Source organism: Myotis davidii, unplaced genomic scaffold, assembly GCF_000327345.1.
Source record: "Myotis davidii unplaced genomic scaffold, ASM32734v1 scaffold1363, whole genome shotgun sequence".
NCBI lineage: Eukaryota > Metazoa > Chordata > Mammalia > Chiroptera > Vespertilionidae > Myotis > Myotis davidii.
In genome coordinates this window covers 519,751-537,393 of record NW_006294347.1, presented here as the reverse complement: position 1 = coordinate 537,393, position 17,643 = coordinate 519,751, and the positions used below count along the sequence as shown (strand labels likewise).

At 53.8% G+C, this 17,643-nt stretch overlaps 1 protein-coding gene across 3 annotated transcripts in view; it reads right to left on the bottom strand.

Moving 5' to 3' along the window:
* The window catches only part of USH1C (Usher syndrome 1C), a 44,627-nt gene that overhangs the window by 6,610 nt on the left and 20,374 nt on the right, over positions 1-17,643 (bottom strand). For 2 of the 3 annotated variants that reach the window (XM_015566994.1, XM_006768409.2), the window contains exons 14-20: positions 17,054-17,178; positions 12,754-12,803; positions 9,366-9,515; positions 7,956-8,072; positions 6,980-7,453; positions 3,526-3,645; positions 2,380-2,430 (exon numbers count right to left, since the gene is read on the bottom strand). In XM_015566994.1, coding sequence (XP_015422480.1) covers positions 2,380-2,430; positions 3,526-3,645; positions 6,980-7,453; positions 7,956-8,072; positions 9,366-9,515; positions 12,754-12,803; positions 17,054-17,178 — 1,087 coding nt within the window. Of the gene's footprint in view, positions 1-2,379; positions 2,431-3,525; positions 3,646-6,979; positions 7,454-7,955; positions 8,073-9,365; positions 9,516-12,753; positions 12,804-13,879; positions 13,954-17,053; positions 17,179-17,643 lie in introns of all 3 variants that reach the window. The other variant, XM_006768410.2, reaches the window with a different exon arrangement.

The window sequence follows — 17,643 nt, the reverse complement described above, 5'->3', positions numbered from 1 at the left end:
GTTAAGTTAACATGTGTGGCTGACAGGGACACCAAGCTGACAGATGTCCAGGTGGCCTAGGCAGCGCCAGCCCTATTGAAGGTCTTATCTTCCCACAGCCACAGGTCCTATGGCCCTACTTCAGTTCCTGCACATGCCCTGCGAGGCCAGGTCCAGACTTTTGGAGAGGAGGGAGTGAAGCCCAGCTTTTCTCCACGCAGGGCTATGATCCCAAAGAAAGATCAACACTGTTCAAGAGACTGCTTGTCCTGGGGACTCAGTCACAGGATGATGGGGGGCGGGGGGCGGGCAGGAGCAAAGGGAGCGCAGGCTCCATGAGGAAAGGTGGGAAGTCTGTGCCTGCCCGTGTCCAGTGTTGATCTTAATGTAGTGTTTATTTAGAAGGTGAGAGGGTTCCTCAGAGCCTTTGCCGGGGAAGAGGCAAGAGGACACACAGATCAGGGGACCTGGATGGTGGGGGCTCTGGGAACAACATTCCCAAGATGTAGAAACAAGGTGGTGAGAAGGGAGGAGGAGGTAGAGCCAGGAGTCACACAGAGAGCGGGAGCCCGGGGTCCACAGACTGAGGGGCCAGGCACCCCAGGCCCAAGAGCAGCAAAGCCTCTGCTAGTCCCCATGGGAACATGGGAGCAAAGGAGCGGCCTTTCTGGACTGAGCGGAGCCACCCCCAGCACACAGTTCCCTAAGCCACGCCAAGTGTCCCTTGAGGCCCGTGGTCAGCATCATGGGGAGGCCACAGCCACCGCTATGCCCAGCATAAAGCATCCAAGCTCGGGGTACAAGACGAGGGCCACATATCAGCAGATGGCTCCCTGGGCATCTGCCTGTCCTCCCTCCTCTTTAATCTTCATCACCTCAGCTCAACCCCAAAAAGCCAAGGAGTCTCCAGCCTGGCCCAGCTCGAGGCCACCCCCAGGTCAGTCTATGGATGTCAGGGCAGCAAATCCACAGGCAAGAGAGATCAGGAGGCAGGGTCTGAGTCAATGCTCTTTCAGGAGGGCCCTGCCTACCCTGGCTGTCGCTTCTGCAGAACTCGGCAGTGCTGGCTCGGGGCCCGAGAATCTTCCCCCTGAGAATCTGCTCTCAGGGATGGGCCAGATGGCAAGTGCTTGTGTCTCGTGTAAATTTAGATCAGAGACTTATAAGCCATTACAGCTGGTCAGCCCTTGAAAAAGGAGCCCAACCCTCATCCAACAGAGGAGAAAAGGAGGCCCAGAGAGGTGACATTCCTGCCCAAGGCCAGCCAGTCAGTGGGCAGTGGAGCGAGGGCTTGACTCCCGGTCTGGGCCCTTGGACTTCTCACCTTCCTGCCTCTCTCTCTCTTTGAACCTGTGTGTGCCCTAAGCAGCAAGGCCCTTACATGTCTCTTTTACAATCCTGGTGCTTGGAGAAGCAGAATGGCACAGCGTCAAGGGGCCCAACCCCCCGAATTAAAACCTGGGGTCTGACACCGGCTGTGTGCGTCAGAACATCACAGGTGTGTTTCCTAATCTCTCTGCGTGAGTTTCTCATCTACAACATGGGAATGATGGTAGCACGTAACTCCCAGGTTGTTGTAAAGATGGAATGAATTAACAGACATAAAGTATTGAGAGACAGTGCTTGGTGCAGCACACCTTCTGTTAGCCACCGCCTGTCATCGGGAGCAGCCTCCTTGGCAGACCCCCCTGTCTCACTGTCAGCCGACACCTCCCCTCAGCTTCCTGCCTGTAGTCACATTCGCCTGTGGTTGGGTGGTGGGTTATCAGTGCGGAGTTGGGCTGCACGATCTCCCTCCACCTGGGGGTCTCTTTCATTGGTGGTGAGGCAGCCAATCAGTGGTGCTTCTGTGGATGTGAGCCCCAGGAGGTGGGAGGATAAGTGGCTGCCTCCCGACCCCACTCATGGGCCAGCTAGGACCTCTGTGGCCCCGTGCACAGGAGCACCCTGGGCAGTTGGAGGATCTGGGCCATCACTCCCTCCCTGATGTGGGTTCAGTGCGGGGTGGGGGCTGGGGGTGCTGGGTTGACTCTGATCTGCCTTGAGGGGCCAAAATGGAGGGAGGGGCAGGTAGAAACCTCAGGCACCTAGGGCTGGAACAAGGGCCCATCTTGGCCTCTGAGGATTCCCGCTGTCCTATTCCTCTTTGAACAAACAGCAGTAAAAGAGCCGAGCCCCCAGGGATCCTGCATGGGGCCCAACAAACCTAATGTCCCCACCTGACATGAGACCCTCCCCAACCCCTGGCTGTGGCCATGGGGACACAGCTTTGGCCTGAGGCTCCCAGCAGATGGCGCTAGGGGCCACCTGAGAGCCACCAGCACTCCCAGAGAGAGAAGTCAGAGTGGGAGACACGGGGCGGCAGGGAGGAACACAGACACACGACGGGTATCACTGTACTTGTCTGAACGCCGTCTGATAAACCACCATCCTCTTCAACATCTCCTGTGGCTGCCAGGAAAAAAAAAAGTCCCATGCTGGATGTTACCAACAGGCCTCGTCTGCCCCCTGGTGCCCGGTCACGGGCCTGCCACCCTGGGGTGGCCCTGACAAAATCCCCCCCCCAAATAGACACAGCCTGATTTTCAGTCTGGCCCCGTATGACATCCCCAGACACACAGCTACCCAGTTCTAGTCAAGCAGACACCACCCCTTGTCATCAGCCAGAGCATGCGACACAGATGCACCAGCAGCTGTCACGAGAGCATGAACCTAGCTTGTCGGGAAGCTGACAGGACAGCTAGAGCTCAAAATAGGTATCTGAGCTGCCCTGCCCTGACATTTGGGTAGGGTTTTTTTTGAAAGGAGAATTAGAATTCTGGCATGACTCTTCCCAGTCAGCGGCTGGTGCCCCTGGAGCAGGGTACACATGAGTCTCAGCTCGCTCAGCTGTGGGTGACCAAGAGCGGGCAGACCTCCTCTCTCCCCCAGCACCACACCTCACACTCTCAGTCCCAGAGAGGAGTGAGACGTGAACTGGAGAGCGGATCTGCTTTGGCAAGGTCCCCTCTGAGGGTGGTCCATGCCATGTGGAGCCACTCTGGGCCTTAGGGGCAGAGGCAGGACCACTGAATCACCGCAAGTTTAGGCAAGTTGGCAATGTAGGTCAGAGCTTGGGCTTGGGATTCTGAATGACTCTGAAGTAAGAAGTAAGTCCTGGCTTTGCCTTGGGCACCTGACTTAACCTCTCTAAGCTTTGGGTTCCTCAAGTGTGAAACACGGATAACAGGTACCATCTACTGGGTTGGTGAGGATTAAATGAGACCCTGCAGAGCCGACACATGGTAGGCTCACAGCAAGTCTGAGCGGTTATTACTTCTAGATGGACCTGCAGCCTGTTTGGTCAAGTGAGGAACAGGAATGTCACTGGCCATGTCAACAACCACTTACACCCATGTGGGTTCATCTAGTGGCCACTGAGATGGTTAGGAGATGGCACCTGATGTGAGTTTGTGTCCCACCTCACTGTCCCTCCAGCAGAACCCAGAGGAGGCGGCCCTGGTCTGCTCTCTGGCGATGCGCTGGAGGGGGACCCGGGAGGCTTACCAGGACCTCGGATTTCACCGCTGGCCTGTAGATGAAGTTTGGCTCCTGGTGGACCATGACAGGCTTGGAGATGGTGGACACTCCAGGGCCTCGTGGAGGCTGTGGACTTGGGCAGAATGTCTAGCGAGGTTAGTTTAAGAGAGACCTGTGTGAGGTCATGGCGGGCATGGCCCAGGTCAACCGCGGCACTCTGACACACGTGCAAATTCACACCATGCGCATGCTGAGCCAGCCTGGTCCGTTCGCCTGCCAGAGGTCCTGGGGTCTGATCTCCAGCAGAGAGATGAGCAATCTGCTGGCCACAGTGTGCCCTGAACTCAGACACTACGTGCCTCTAGGGAATCAGGGACGTGAGCCAGGGTCTGGTTCTGGGGTCACCAGCAGCCACTGTCACTCAGAGGACAGGCTTTCAAGGCTTCCTCTCAGTGGCCGTGGATGTCATTCAGCCTCCTCTCTCCCCAAGGCTTCTCTCTTCTGGCCACGGTTCCAGTCCCCTGACTGCACAGGAAGTATCTGCTGTCCCTGATGGGTGGGCATAGAGTCTCTGGAGGCTGGGGGTGAGGAGCAGTAAGAGGGGCATCCTGTCTGCTTTGCTCTAATGCACTTGATCCTCTTGGGTAACACAAATCAAATTGGGTCACAAACCTTATCCAGGGCCCTTGATGGGTCCCCACTGACTACTGAGCCCCTTGACCCCAAGATCCTTCATGAGCTTCTCTACCTCCCTTTATACTCATTGCTCACTCTTCTCCCTTCTCATACTGCCTACTTTTATCCTCCAAAACACCAGGTTTTCTTCCCTCAAGGCTTTTGCACATGCTCTTTCCTGCTGCTTTACCTCCCAGGTGTTAGCTTGGGAAGGTATCATTGCCTTCAGAAAGCATTCCTTGAGCTTTTCCTCTCCACTTCCGCTGCTCATCCCCAGTGTTCCCCCCATCTCCCTCTGGTAGTGTGGTGGTTTCCTGCTTACTTGTCTGTCTTCCCACAGGACTGTCTTGGGCAAGGACTGGGCTGCCTATTTTGTGGTGGTGCTCCAGTGCCCAGCATAGTGTCTAGCATATAGTAGTTGCTCACTAAACATGTTTTATGAACAAAGGGATGACTTAATAGTATAGTGGGCACATGAGACAGTGCCTGGGGGTAGATATGACCCTGAAAACCTTCCCTTGGCAGGTGCTGATGAGGCAGGTACAGAAGTCAACACAGGTATCTTTTCCCACAACCGGAAACCTGCTGCTGGCTGGGCTGACAGTGCAGATAGATGTGTGATCAACCACACCTCCTGCTGCTGCACTGATGACAATTCACTAGGAGCATGCAGAGAGGAGGGTGTCAGGGTTGCAGGCACAAAGGCCAAAGTGCTAACTAATAAAACAGCAGCCCCTGGCCTTTGAGTCAGGAAAGCCCTGGCTTTGATGTTGCTTAAGACACTTATGGTCCAGTTTTTCAGAGGCTCCTTGTGCTAGGGGAGTTTTTAATCCTCCCCGTGCTCTGCCCGGGAAGTAGCAGTGGGAACTTCGTAATTCCTGGAGCAATCTCTGGGAAAGCTGGATCCTGTTTTGAAGCTTGACCCTGACTCAAAAGTTGGCAGAGGTTACCTCCAACCTCATGTTTGCAGCTTCACCCAAATTTTCTTGTACCTTGATTTGTCACTGGTCACAGTTAATGTCTACAGAGCACCTACTATGTGCCTGCCATACTCCTAAGTATTAACTTAGAATAAGGTCATGTGTTAACTCATGTGATCCTCATAACAGGGAGGTGCCATTAACATCCCCATTTTGTGAGTGAGGACACCCAGGCTCAGCCTGATGAGGTAACAATGCTCAGCCAGGATTCACACCCAGGCAGTTCCTCCTGGCAGTTCCCTGCACCTGCAGTGCCCTCCCCCGCGTCCTTCATGCATCACCATCCCTCAAGGCTCAGCTCTGCAGAGGTGCCTGCAGCCTCCCATTAGAAGGAGTCTCTCCCACACAACACGTGACCTGTGCTGATTTTATAGCCGGTCCTGCCCTGTCAGCTGCTCATCCTTCCGATGGCAAAGTCCTGGAGAGTACAGGTGGGCCCACCTCCCGGGTCCTTTGCAGCACTGCTCCCCTCCCCCTCCGCACAGAGAGGCACAAGGCAGGTCCCCAATCCATGATTTTTGAATAGAATTTGTTGAGGAAAAGCTGCCCCCCATCTGGGTGGGTCCCCTCACAATAAGGATGTGGTCCTCTGTGCCAGGCTCATTCAACCGCCTGCAAACCTGGTCCTGGCTGGGCTCTGAGGGAAGACATCCCTGGAACAGTCAGGGCTCAGGATTCCACCAGAGGTTCAGAGGGAGTCTCCTCCTCCTCACCCGCCAAGAGTCCCTGTGAAAGCCAGAGCCTTGTCTGCATCTGGCACTTCCTCACTCCCACCTTCCTTCCCCAGGCTCTCCTCAGTGCTCAGAGAGGCTCATTCTGCTCTGCAGGCAGGAACTCAGATCCAGGCAGGGAAGATTAATAAAAGCCACTGATCTGTACTACTGCCTGCCCCACCCACCCCTGCCAGCCCTGCCACAGTCCCCCTCACCCCCACACCCCAGCTGACATGGGCTGCATGGGCTCTGATGCCAGCCTGGCCCCACAGCTACTGGAGCAGAGGAATATTTTGTTTTTTCCTTCCCAGGAATCAAAGTTCTGTGTCTTCCTTGAGGATTGCCTCTTCCAATGTAGTCTTTGCATTTTGAACAATTAATAAGAAATATGTCTTTTTGAGAAAGATCACTGTTCTGCCTCCTGAATCCAAGAAAACGATCCATAGTCTTTTAATAGTAAATTTGGAGATTTCTAGGAATTCTCCATCTTCATCTTTTCTGGAGCTGGAAGATGGCCAGACATTTCTGGGGATTATACGTCAAGGCAACGGAGTTGATTGGTGCCATAGGAAATGCTGCATTGGGCAGTGTTATTGCTTCATTTATAGAGCTTACGATTGCTCCCCTGAACCCCCTTTTCCTCTGTTAAACTGGGGATTCATTTCCCACACTCAAGGCTTTCTAGGCGAATAGCAAGACATGACCAGCTGTGACACAGTTAGTGCTACATTGAATGTCACCAGCCCACACAAGCCAAGAGGAAGAGAGGGAAGCTTCATGCAAATTCCCTTGTACCTTGATTTGTCACTGATCACAGTTAGTAATGTCTACGAGCACTTACTGCGCGCCTACTGCTAACGTCGAACATCAATACACTGTTGCTCATTCCAAGTACCACAGGCCATTCCCCATACAATACACACTTCAAAATCAGGAGAAACTATCCACATGCAGGGTGTGCACAACATGCAGGCTGGGAGCTCATTCCTGGAAAGTGGGTTGGGGTGATGTTTCCGCCCGTCTCCGCTCCCAGGGGCAGTGGAGGACACGGGAAACAGCAGCCCCGCCCACTCCACCTGCTTCCCAGTGTAGCACGCAGAACAGGGGCAGTACCTTTGGGGTGGGTGGGAAGCTCCGTTCAGGGATAGGGGAATTGGCGGGCTTCCCGCTGTGGTTCTTTGCCTCCCAGTCCTCTGTGGGATTGCCTGTGTCCCCAGCGCGGAACGTGTGGTTGCCCAGTGCCTCTTCCAGGGCAGAGGGCAGTGGGCGGATAGGAGCGAGGTCTTGGGTGGGAATAGATGGTGGGGGAGGGATGGGGATCGGGGGTGGGGTGTGCTGCACCCAGGGCGAGGATGAGGCACTCACACGGCCTGATGACGGAAGGACAGGGGTTGCGGGGACCTTGGAGGGTGGGTTGGAGGGTGGAGGATGGGGCATCACAGGTAAGGCAGAGGGAATCTTGGGGGGGTAGTAGAACATGTCCAAAGAGATGTCATCCAGGTCAGTGGTGTGGAGGTGCAGCCCGCCAGCGAAGCGTCTCAGGGGTGGGGCCAGGGGAGACATGGAAGGCGGGGGCCCCGTGGTCATCTGGGGGTTGCAAGGAAGTTCTGTAGTCTTGGGGCGAGTGCTTCACTTCACAGGACATTGAGTACAAGGCTCTTCTAATTGATTTCTCTTACTGCTGGAGACCCACCACCCTCACACCAGAGCCACACGGGTGCCACCTGAGCTCATGCCAGACAGCTGGTAGGGAATGCCCACATGCAAGAGGGTCCCACATTATGCCATTTGTGGGTGACAAATAAGGTGACCATATAGTTCATCCTCTAAACTGGAACGCACTTGACAGTGAACGTGGCACTCTTAGTAGTTACACCAGGACAAGAGGCCTAGCTGGGACCATTTCAGATAAGCTGGGACTTAGTGGTCACTCTGGAGACAAGCCCAGGAAAACAGCTATGTTCTCCCTCCTCAAGAGAGGAACGGGGAGTGCGCTGGACAGTGGCCATCGTGCCTCCCGCTGCCCCCAGGGCGGATCATTCGGAAGGCAGCAGGAGGAGGAGCTAGGTGGAAAGAAGGGCTCTGTTACCTCCGAAATCTCATTATCAGCAGAGGAAATCTGCTCAAGGCGAGTCTGACAGAGCCTTTCCACCCAATACTGAATCTTTTCCGATTCCTCCAGGTCTTCCCGCTCCGTCTCGGACACCTGGGACCCACGGCCGAGGCACAAAGGAGAGGACAAAGGGCGCACTTGAGTCACACGTGGGCGGCACACACGAAGCATTCCTTAGAAAACCCCAAAGTACTGTTGGTGTGTCAGCTGTCTAGAAAAAGATCCAAGCTTGTTTCACTGGGCCCAGAAGACGGGGGAACAGGTGCGGGGAGGGTGTCGCGGTGTTGGTTTGACTAACGCCACTTGTAGGCACAATCAGAGAAGGGGCTCATGCATTGCCTGGGATTCACTGGCCCCCGGACCCTGAGGCTCTTAGGATTGTCCACCAACAGTCCTATCGTAGGCTCCTCGCACATTCCAAGAGTTTAACTTTACATTTCTTTTCCCTTCCAGGCTGCCTTGTCCTCAGAAGCACAAGTTCAATTTTTTAAATTTTGTGGCTAAGCTGTTCCTAGTGCCAGGCCTAATGCACTTCACATTCTCCAGGACTTCTCTTGTTTTGTAATGCAATCAGCTTGGCCATCTGTCACGGAAGCATGAAAGGAAGCCGAACCAATGCTATCTCAAACAGCTAGGGAGTGAAGGTCACCCAGCTCACCTAGGAAGTAAGGATTACTCATGCTGGAAGACTGCTTTTGGCATGTCTGGAAGGGAACAGCCTTAGATACATTCCCAGGTTGAAGAGGTCCAGCCTCAGACACACCCTCTGCTGAAGGGAGCAGCCTCAGACCCATGGCCTGATTAGTTGAGGGAGAGCCTGAGACATCCTGCCTGGGCAAAGGGTTAGCCTCAGACCCATACCCTCAGAGCCCAGGCACTTTGGGAAACCCTGGTCTTGAACTTGTAACCTGGAGAGGGGGGCAAACTGATTCAGATAGAATGACAGGCAGGTGGAAGGCTAACTTCCGATCTACATCGAGGCAGAGGGGTGAGCCTCTGACTCACAGCCACGCCTGGGGCAGAGAGGCCTAGTCTTGGACTCACACTCTGATACAGTGGGGGTGGAGGGCACAGACCCAAACCGCTGGCCAGGTGTGTGGAGGGCTGACCTAAGTCCTACAATCTGAGCAGAGGTTAGCTTCAGACCCACACCTGAGCAAGGAGGCCAGTCTCAACCCCAAACATCCATCTAAGCCAGAAGCTAGTCTCAGATGACCCTGGGCAGGTGGGATGACCTCACTCTGCACACTAAGGAGGGGGCAGGGCTCACTCCACCTTTGGACTCCATTTGGGAGAATAACTCCGGCTGGTTCCCTGGGGCCACGATGGGGAACAACCAAGCCGCCCCTCAGGGGTGCTCACCTGGCCTCTGAGCAGGTCACCTACCTCCTGGGCCAGCCGGTTGATCTTCAGTTGCTTTTCCTTTTCCAGCATTTCCTCCTTCTCTTTGTAAAGCTTTTGCTCAAACTCCAGTTCCTTCTTATTCTTTCTCAGCTCCTGCAGGCTGTCATACTTGGCTTTCTTATCCTTTCCTTTCTGAGCAGATGTGGCATTTTTTTACACGACAAGGGTTACAAGGTAGTGTTGACACTGGCACAGCACCACAAACAGGGCATTCAGGCCTCAGCAACACCAGGCAACCATCCCACGGTGAGCCCCTCCCCCAGCTCTGCCCATGGGCTTTGGAGCTCAGGTTTATGACAAGCCCTCACGCTTACTCACTGCAGAGTAGGAGACACAATCCCTTTGCCAGAAGAATGGGTTTACTGATTCACTAACTGGCTGTGTGACCTTGGCTAGGTTTCTTAACCTCTCTGGGCCTGATTAACTCATCTCCAAAATGGAAGAAATAGCTGCCCCATAATCTTGCTATCCAGAGCCAATGAAATAACATCTATAAATGTGCTTTATAATCATGAAAGTACTGTATAAATAAAAGGCATTGCATTTATTTCCTAGTATCTGGGCACATGCCTTCTCCAATATCTGGAGAGAAAGGTGTCTCATATGTAGACACCGCATGATATAGTCTCTTGCCCAACACCAAACATCTAATAAGTGGTGGTGCCAGGATTTGGTCCTGAGTCTTCCAGGTCCCACAAAGTTTCTATTGTGTCCAGATGAGCTGGGGGCAATGGGAGCATGGCAGGTGTCAACTCCATCACACTCGCCTGGAGGATATAGCTAGCTCTCTGGGGAGGGGACAGCAGGGGAATGTCTGGGGAAGGAGGAAACCCACCTGTGAGCTCACCCCACCCCCAACAAACCTTCCTGGGGCCTGCTCTCAGAATTCCTGAGTCACCCCAGCATCGATGGCCAGGAATGAAGATTTGAGTTGACTAGCGATTGTAAACAGCTGGAAGGACTTGGGTGGGGAGGTGCCATTACGGACGTATGCTTGAGTCATCCTGCCCCCTAAAGACAACCCCCACCTCTGTGTGTGTGTACTGTGCTCTGGAGATGATCCCACCCTCCCCCATCTGAGGGATGGGATCCACCCCAGAACAGTCTAGGAGCCACTTGAGAAAATGGTTTTCTGCTTCAGAGTCCTGCTTGGTTCCTTGCCTACCCTGTTGGCTAGACTCTTGGCTCGCTTGATAGATGAATCCCTGCTATCAGACAGCAAATCCCCAGGAGGCGCCAGAAACATTGTGCCTGGAGGCAGCTGGCTAGAGGAAGGGCATGGCCTCCCACAGGCACCACTATGATAGGAATGGCCATTCTGTCGGTTAAAAGACCCCACTAGTGCTAAGGTTTTGGAGCCAGGGCACCTGGCTGGGGCAGGCACATGTGACCGTTTCTGTCCCATCTCTAAGAAAGCAGCGCCTGCTTACTGAGGCAGAAGGGCAAGTTGCCCCATAGCATTGTCTACAGCTCTCAGACCAGTCTGCTCCAGGTGGGTACTTAGTTGCATGTGAGTCTGCCTCCCTGCCAGACGGTGGGCCTGGTCGTCATGATTCACTCATGCAGTCCTGGTGAGGGTTAGTCAGAACCACACATCCTCAGGCCCTGGCATAGACTCTGTGGGGCCACTGACTGGGGGCTTTGAACCCCAGAGGGATTACTTCCAGGTTTGGAATCGAGACATGGAGCCTTTAGCTTTTCAAATAAGGGAGATGTTGTGCATCAATGGTCATGGCCATAGACGGCCACGTGTACTACCTGGGCACTGGGTGTTCCAGCTCCCGGGAGAAAGAGGCGGTGGATTTTCAGAGCCAGCAGGAGGAACACGATTCTGGTGTCCGTTTAGCTGTCAGTTAAATTCATGGCAAATATTCCTTTCAGTTGGGACTAAGGAGAGGCAGATGGGGCGGATGTGTTCTTGCTGCTACCTAGAAGCAATTTCCCTCTCTTTTGGAAATGAAATGGAAACCGAAATACCAGCTATTTCTGGAATGACTGAACTAATGAGTAGGGAGAAGCAGGTCCACTTCTTTACCAACAGCACTTCTCAAGGGATGTGCTCTCTGAGGGGAAGTATGTGTGTGGAGGAGATGCACATACACTTCTCTTACATTTGCCTAGTTATCAATGCCTGGGAAGGATTTAACCTACCCATCTCCTGTCATTCGTTTTTCAAGTAGAATCCTGTGTGTGTGTGTGTGTGTGTGTGTGTGTGTGTGTGTCTAATTATATGCTAGTAGAGACCGTATATAGGAAAGAATTCAACATGTAATGCAATGAGGCATCCTAAGCCAGGGTCAGCCTGTAAATGGAAAGGACAGTTTGATGAGACCAAGTCCTTTCTGAGGCCACCACAGTGTGGAGAGGAGTCCCCTAAGGGGCTCTATCCTGACTTACTCAGTGTCAGACAAAGCATGATCTGTGCTCCTAGGGGAAGACGCTTTCGGTCAGGAATAATAGTGCTGTCTTCGTATCTGAACGTTACTGTGTTGGAGGAAGGGGTAGATGTTTCTAGCACATTAGATATTCCCATGTACAGGCAGGGAGAAGCTACATATGATCAAGGTCACACCGCAGCCAGGGCTTTGGTTTCTGGAAGCCAGACATCCCGCCAGAAAGAGCCGGTCGAATGATGACACCTACATTGCTTCACCCAGATTTATGCTGATGCCTGGATCCTAAATGCCAAGTCATCCTGAATGTCCAATCTATAGATGTTAACAGCGGCATTTTCATAATGAAATGCCAAAGTGATTTAGAAAGAAAAGGGATGAGAAAGGTTTATGGGGCCTGGAGATACATAGTAATAAGGTTTAGAGAGAAAATCTAAGGCCTCAGAGACCAGAAAACTGCATTATCTGGGGCACGTGCAGAGATGTTTCTACGGAGTGTTATGATTGGTGTGGCTCTTTGTCTCAACCTGAGGCAGCAAACTCCCGCCTCGACAGCCGGTCTGTGTCTGGCTCAGTCGGCCTCATGATCTGCATTGTGTATACCATTTTCCTCTGCCTGTCCTCAGCTTCCAGTCTTGGCCGCTGGGTCTGCTTGACAGAGCGACAAAGCAGCAGCTTCCTGCCATGCCCCTGCCCCGGAAGCCCTGTGTCCACCGGGGCTGACCCAGGTGGTGCCTGATGGTGCCTGGGCAGGTTTCACCCGAGAACCACCCCCCACCCCCGACCCCATGATGCCTCTGTGACAGGGCCCTGCCCTCTGATGACAGCCTGACAGAGAAGCACAGCCCTCGAGCGAGCAGTCCGGGTCACACTGTTGAGCGTTGACAGGAAAAAACAATGTTTGGAAAAGGCCAAAACCCACAGCAAACCCACAACAAACTCAATGGCAAACGGCACAGCACCCAGCCCTGTCCTACCTTCCGGATGGATGGGAACTTGCCATCGTAACGATAAAACCACCCAAAGGCTGTAACAACACAGAGAACGGAGCCGTGAGACAGTCCAGCGCAGCCGGCACCCAGCGAGGGCAGAGGCCGGGAGCGGGGTTCCCCTGAGACGAAGGGCAGCACAGCTGGTCCAGCAGCAGAACCGCACCCTCTGCCTGACTCTCCACGTACCTGCCCCGCCTGGGCTGTAAACAGGCCCAGGACCACCTGAGAAAGGCCCCGACGGCCAGGCCCCGGGCCCCTGCCGCTGCCTCTGGCTTTAGAAATCAGTGCCAGACAAATCAAAGAGAAAGCCCCTGGTGGGAGGGTGAGCTCTTCCAGCTCAGAGCCACCGCCTGCAAGACACAAAGCCCCGCTGAAAGGGAAGGAGGCTTTTCCTGACCGACGCCTGGTCCCTCCATCCAAGAGATGGCTCGAGACAAAAGGGAGCCTGGGTCTCTGCCTGGAACTGCTGTCAGCCAGAACAAAACAGTCTTGTCCCACAGTCCAGGCCGTATCCTCCACGTTCAGTGTTGGAAGAGAAAGCGATGATGGGGGGCAGCTCTGGGAAGGACGGCTCAGGCAGCCAGCAGGCAGATCGGCCTCCAAAAAAGCATATCCCTGTCCAGGCCAGACAACCCGGGCACCAGCCCCCTGCCTTCCTCAGGCAGCAGCATGGCTGGGCAATATCGCAGACCTGAAGCTCCCCGCCCAGTGGTGAAGGCTTAAATAATTACTCACTCTGGACCAGTCTGGGCTCTAGAAGAGAATCTTGAAAGCCCCTTGCTGGACTAAGCGCTACCCTCTAGTTGCCGGATCTTGGGGAGATCTGGGGTGTCCTGGGGAGAGGCCCGAGGAAGAACTTGGCCTTGGCCATACTTAAATATTTGAACCAGGAGTTCAGTTGTATTGTGTGCACCAGCCGACATGTCAGCCTGGCCCTGTTCTCAAGGTTTTGTGTGCAGGGCTTGGACCAAGCCAGGGCTGGGAGGAGCGCCACAGACTCCAGTGGTCTCCACCATAGGCTGGTCCCCCAAAGCTGGACGCAGGGATGGCAGGGCAGGTGGGCAGAGCAAGCAGAGCAGCAAGGCCAGGGAGCGAAGCGGGGGCCGCAAACCTGCTCTCCCTGCTCCTCCGTGCCTCTGTCCCGGTGGTTGGCAGGCTCAAGCTTGGGTTCCACTCTCTGATCATCTACCCGGGAAAACAGGGGGAAGCTGGTGAACCGAGAGGGATTCAGGAGACCCAGAGGCCAGAGGCCCTTCCCAGGAGCCTGGGGGCCTGGGACCAGCTTCCTCTACGGGAGCTGTGAGGTCAGGGGCAGGAACAGGGCTCAGGAGCCCAGTGCAAAGCTTTCTCGCTCTGGGATGGCGTGTGTTGAGCTTTCAACCTTGGTAGCTTTAGTTTCTCTGTCTGTAAAATGGGCTCACAACACGGGCCGGTGATCTGACAGCAGAGTGAGAAGCATTTTGTGGGGCGTTCAACTGACACTGAGAGGTGTGGCACAGAGGATGGGAATACCTGAGTATTATACATGTTTGGTGCCAGAGCATACAATGGGAAGACAGATTCTCTTGCCTTCTTACCATCTTTAGACCTCTGGGTCCCCCAGGAACTGTTGGAGCTGTGTGGGTGGACTGGGGACCCTGAGGAGGTGGGGAGATTCCCAAGGGTAGAGGGGCACATGTGGTCAGGAAGACACGAATTTTGACATAATGAGGAGAATAGCAAACCACCCATTCCAGTGGTTTCCAACCTGGACTCCAGCCGCCCTGCGATGGTAGAAGGTAGTGTATAAATTTGCTGCGAGTTTTTTATTAATATTTCAAATAGTAATTAGAAGAATTTGTCCAATAACCTATGAAAGGGTAAAGGTTAAGAGCCATTGCTTTTGGCTTGATTTCTGGTTACTCGACAGTGGAACACTGTTTGTTTCTTGCTAACAAGAATGACTACCTAATCCAACAATGGGGACACACATGATTACTTAATAGTTTGGTAGGAAAACAACTCAACGTCCAAACCATGGGGCCTATTGGGTGTGGGGACTAATTGATTGTTGGGGTCCGTAATGGCAAGAGAACGGTGGAAATCCCTTGTTTAAACCTCTTCACCTCTCCAGGCTTTTTCTAGCTCTGGGATTCCTGATTAAAATCCCTCCTCCTTGTTGGTTTAGCTAAGGAAGTTCTTCTGGGGAGTGCTATGACAGTGTGCCATGGACTTGAGGGCCTGGCAGGATGTTGGGGTTCTGCCAGGTTGGCCATGAGTAGGCAGCGTGAGCCCCTGGGACAGGGGGTGGTGAGGGGATCAGACAGTCCCACCCACATCATTAGGATGAGTGGCCTCATTTTCTGGGCAAGAGATACTCCCCACTTTTTACGGTTCAAAAATGCAGGGTCCACCCCTCATCAGGCACAGACACCTGTGGCAGGTGTAACCCTGTGGGCTGACTGGGCCCAAGTTGAAGAGGGTCAGGGAGGACCTGAACGCAGCCTGGTCCTGCTGGCCCGAAACGGCTGAGACCATTCCAGCCTCGCCGGAATGCGGAGAAAGGCAGGCACTGGGCCGGCTTCCAGGCCTTCCTGCATCTCCTGACTTATCTCCAAGCGAGAATTAATTGCCGGTGCATATGGAGATGGATGGAGGCGGCAGCGGCAGCAGCCCGAGCTCAGGCTGGCGGACTCCGGTCATCAATCTCATGCTTCGCGATGTTGCTTTAGAAAACATTTACAACTCGGACAAAGCTCTCCTTTTCTTCACGAAGCTTGGTTTTGTTTAAAATCATGAAATAAAGAGCTAGCTGCAGAAAGGGTTTTCATTTTCTGTAGTTCCTGAGAGAGTGTGTTTGTTCTGAAGCCAAGACCCAATTTCAAGGCAGGTACTAAATTGACTAGGGTTACTCTCAGGAGAAGCAATTAAAATCGATTTCTCTTCTCCTGAAGCTCCTGTTTCACGCATAAAGAGCAAATTAACTCCCTGTCTAAAGCACAGATTATTCACCGGGAATTTAGCTCTGGCCTCATCCTCAACTAATACCGAATGTCACAGGGAAGGTTGATGAGAGCGTGCTTTGTCCTTCCGAGAGGACCCTGAGATGACACAGTGCCCCCTGCCAGGAAGGAGGGGCTGGGTGGGAGCTGCTTGCCCTGCACCAAGGAGGGTGAGGTGGAACCATCCAGATGGCTCTGAACCTCTTCATCAACCCCAGTTCAGGTCCCTCTAGGGCTTGGGCAAAATTCAAAGTCGGAGCCAGAGATGTCCAGACCCTATCACAGACCCCAAATGGCTGCCACACAGCAGAAATGGGGAACCTTGGTCCTTGGATACAGATTCACCCCATGTCCAGAGGTTCCCAGGTCGGCTGAGCGCAGTCAGCTGGAGTGGAACCTGCCCCATGTCAATGATGAAAACAGCTATAAAGAGTAAAGGCCCAACTAGGCATCCTGGACTTGTGGCTGCCATGGCCCCCAAGGTGCCTTGCTCCTGGCTCCCCACCACGAGCCCACTTAAGAAGCACTGAGAGTGAGCCCCCACTTTGCCCTGGTGCTGTGAGCTGCCCCTTGAAGAGGCTTCCTGGGAGTTGGGGTCGAGAGCTAGTGGGAAGGAGAGCAGTTGGTTGAGGCCTGGACCAAAACTGGGGATCATAACATAGGACAGATGAAGAAAGGAGATAAAGGCAGAGGGACCCGAGGCCACAGGATGGCCGCAGTTTGGTGCCTGGGCGTCCTGATTCCATCCTTGGAGTGCAGGGACCTCGCAGGGTCCAATGCACAAAGATGCAGGTGGTAGGGTCACTTCAGGGAAGCTCCTCCCACAGTTGCCCATCAAGCTTGGACCACCAGAGTCTTCTCTCATGTGAGACCCTTGCCCCCTTTCCTACTGCTCTTTCATCCCAGCACCAATTCAGACCCAAGCAGGAAGAAGATACAACACCCAACAAACTAAGATAATCCCATAAGCAGTTCACTTTCCCTATAGCTCTCCAATCCCTCTTCAGCAGCCTACGGGCATGGGGAGGGTCCAGCTGCCTGTGTCTGTGTTGTGGGGGAGAGCCTGGCAGCAGGCCTCGAGGACAAGGTGGGCAGACAGATCCCTCCCACCCCAATGCCCTGGCAGATAGGTCCTGGCACATAGCTGCCCCTCTGTGAAACACATGCAGCCCAGACGGCCAGGGCGATTCACCTGGAGAGGTGGTGGTGAGTAAAGAGGGACCAGCATCTCAGCCTGGACCACCCCCCAGCCTCCTGGCCCCAGAAGGAAGCTCTCTCCCCACCCACCAGCACAGGATACGTACACTTTGGCTTGCGAAGGGGCACGGGGTGCATCTCGGCGCTGATGGTCTTAGACGAGAGCAGCTGTTCCCTGGAGCCCCAGTCTTCTTCCCACTGCTTCTGGAACTTCTCTTCCTCCTCCACGATCCTGAAATAAGACCCCATGCCTGTGATTAGAGTCAGAACCTTCACGGGCCCAGCTTCTGCCTAAAGGTCAGGGGCAGGGAAATCGTTTGGTCTGGCCCTGCCAAGGCATTAGGGGTGAGTTAATTAAATGACCAAATATAGCGGGCTAATTTTTAAGTTGATAATTCTGTATGTCCCTTGAATGATGTTATAAATATCCAAATGGCCCTTGGCAGAAAAAAGTTTCCCCACCCCAATTTGGCTCAGTGGATAGAGCATCAGCCTGCGGACTGAGGGGTCCTAGGTTTGATTCCAGTCAAGGGCACTCGCCGGGTTGCGGGCTCAATCCCCAGTAGGGGGTGTGCAGGAGGCAGCTGATTAATGATTCTCATCATTGATGTTTCTCTCTCTCTCTATCCCTTCTTCTCTGAAATCAATAAAAATATATTTAAAAAAGAAAAGAAAACTGAATTCATTGGGGCCAGAC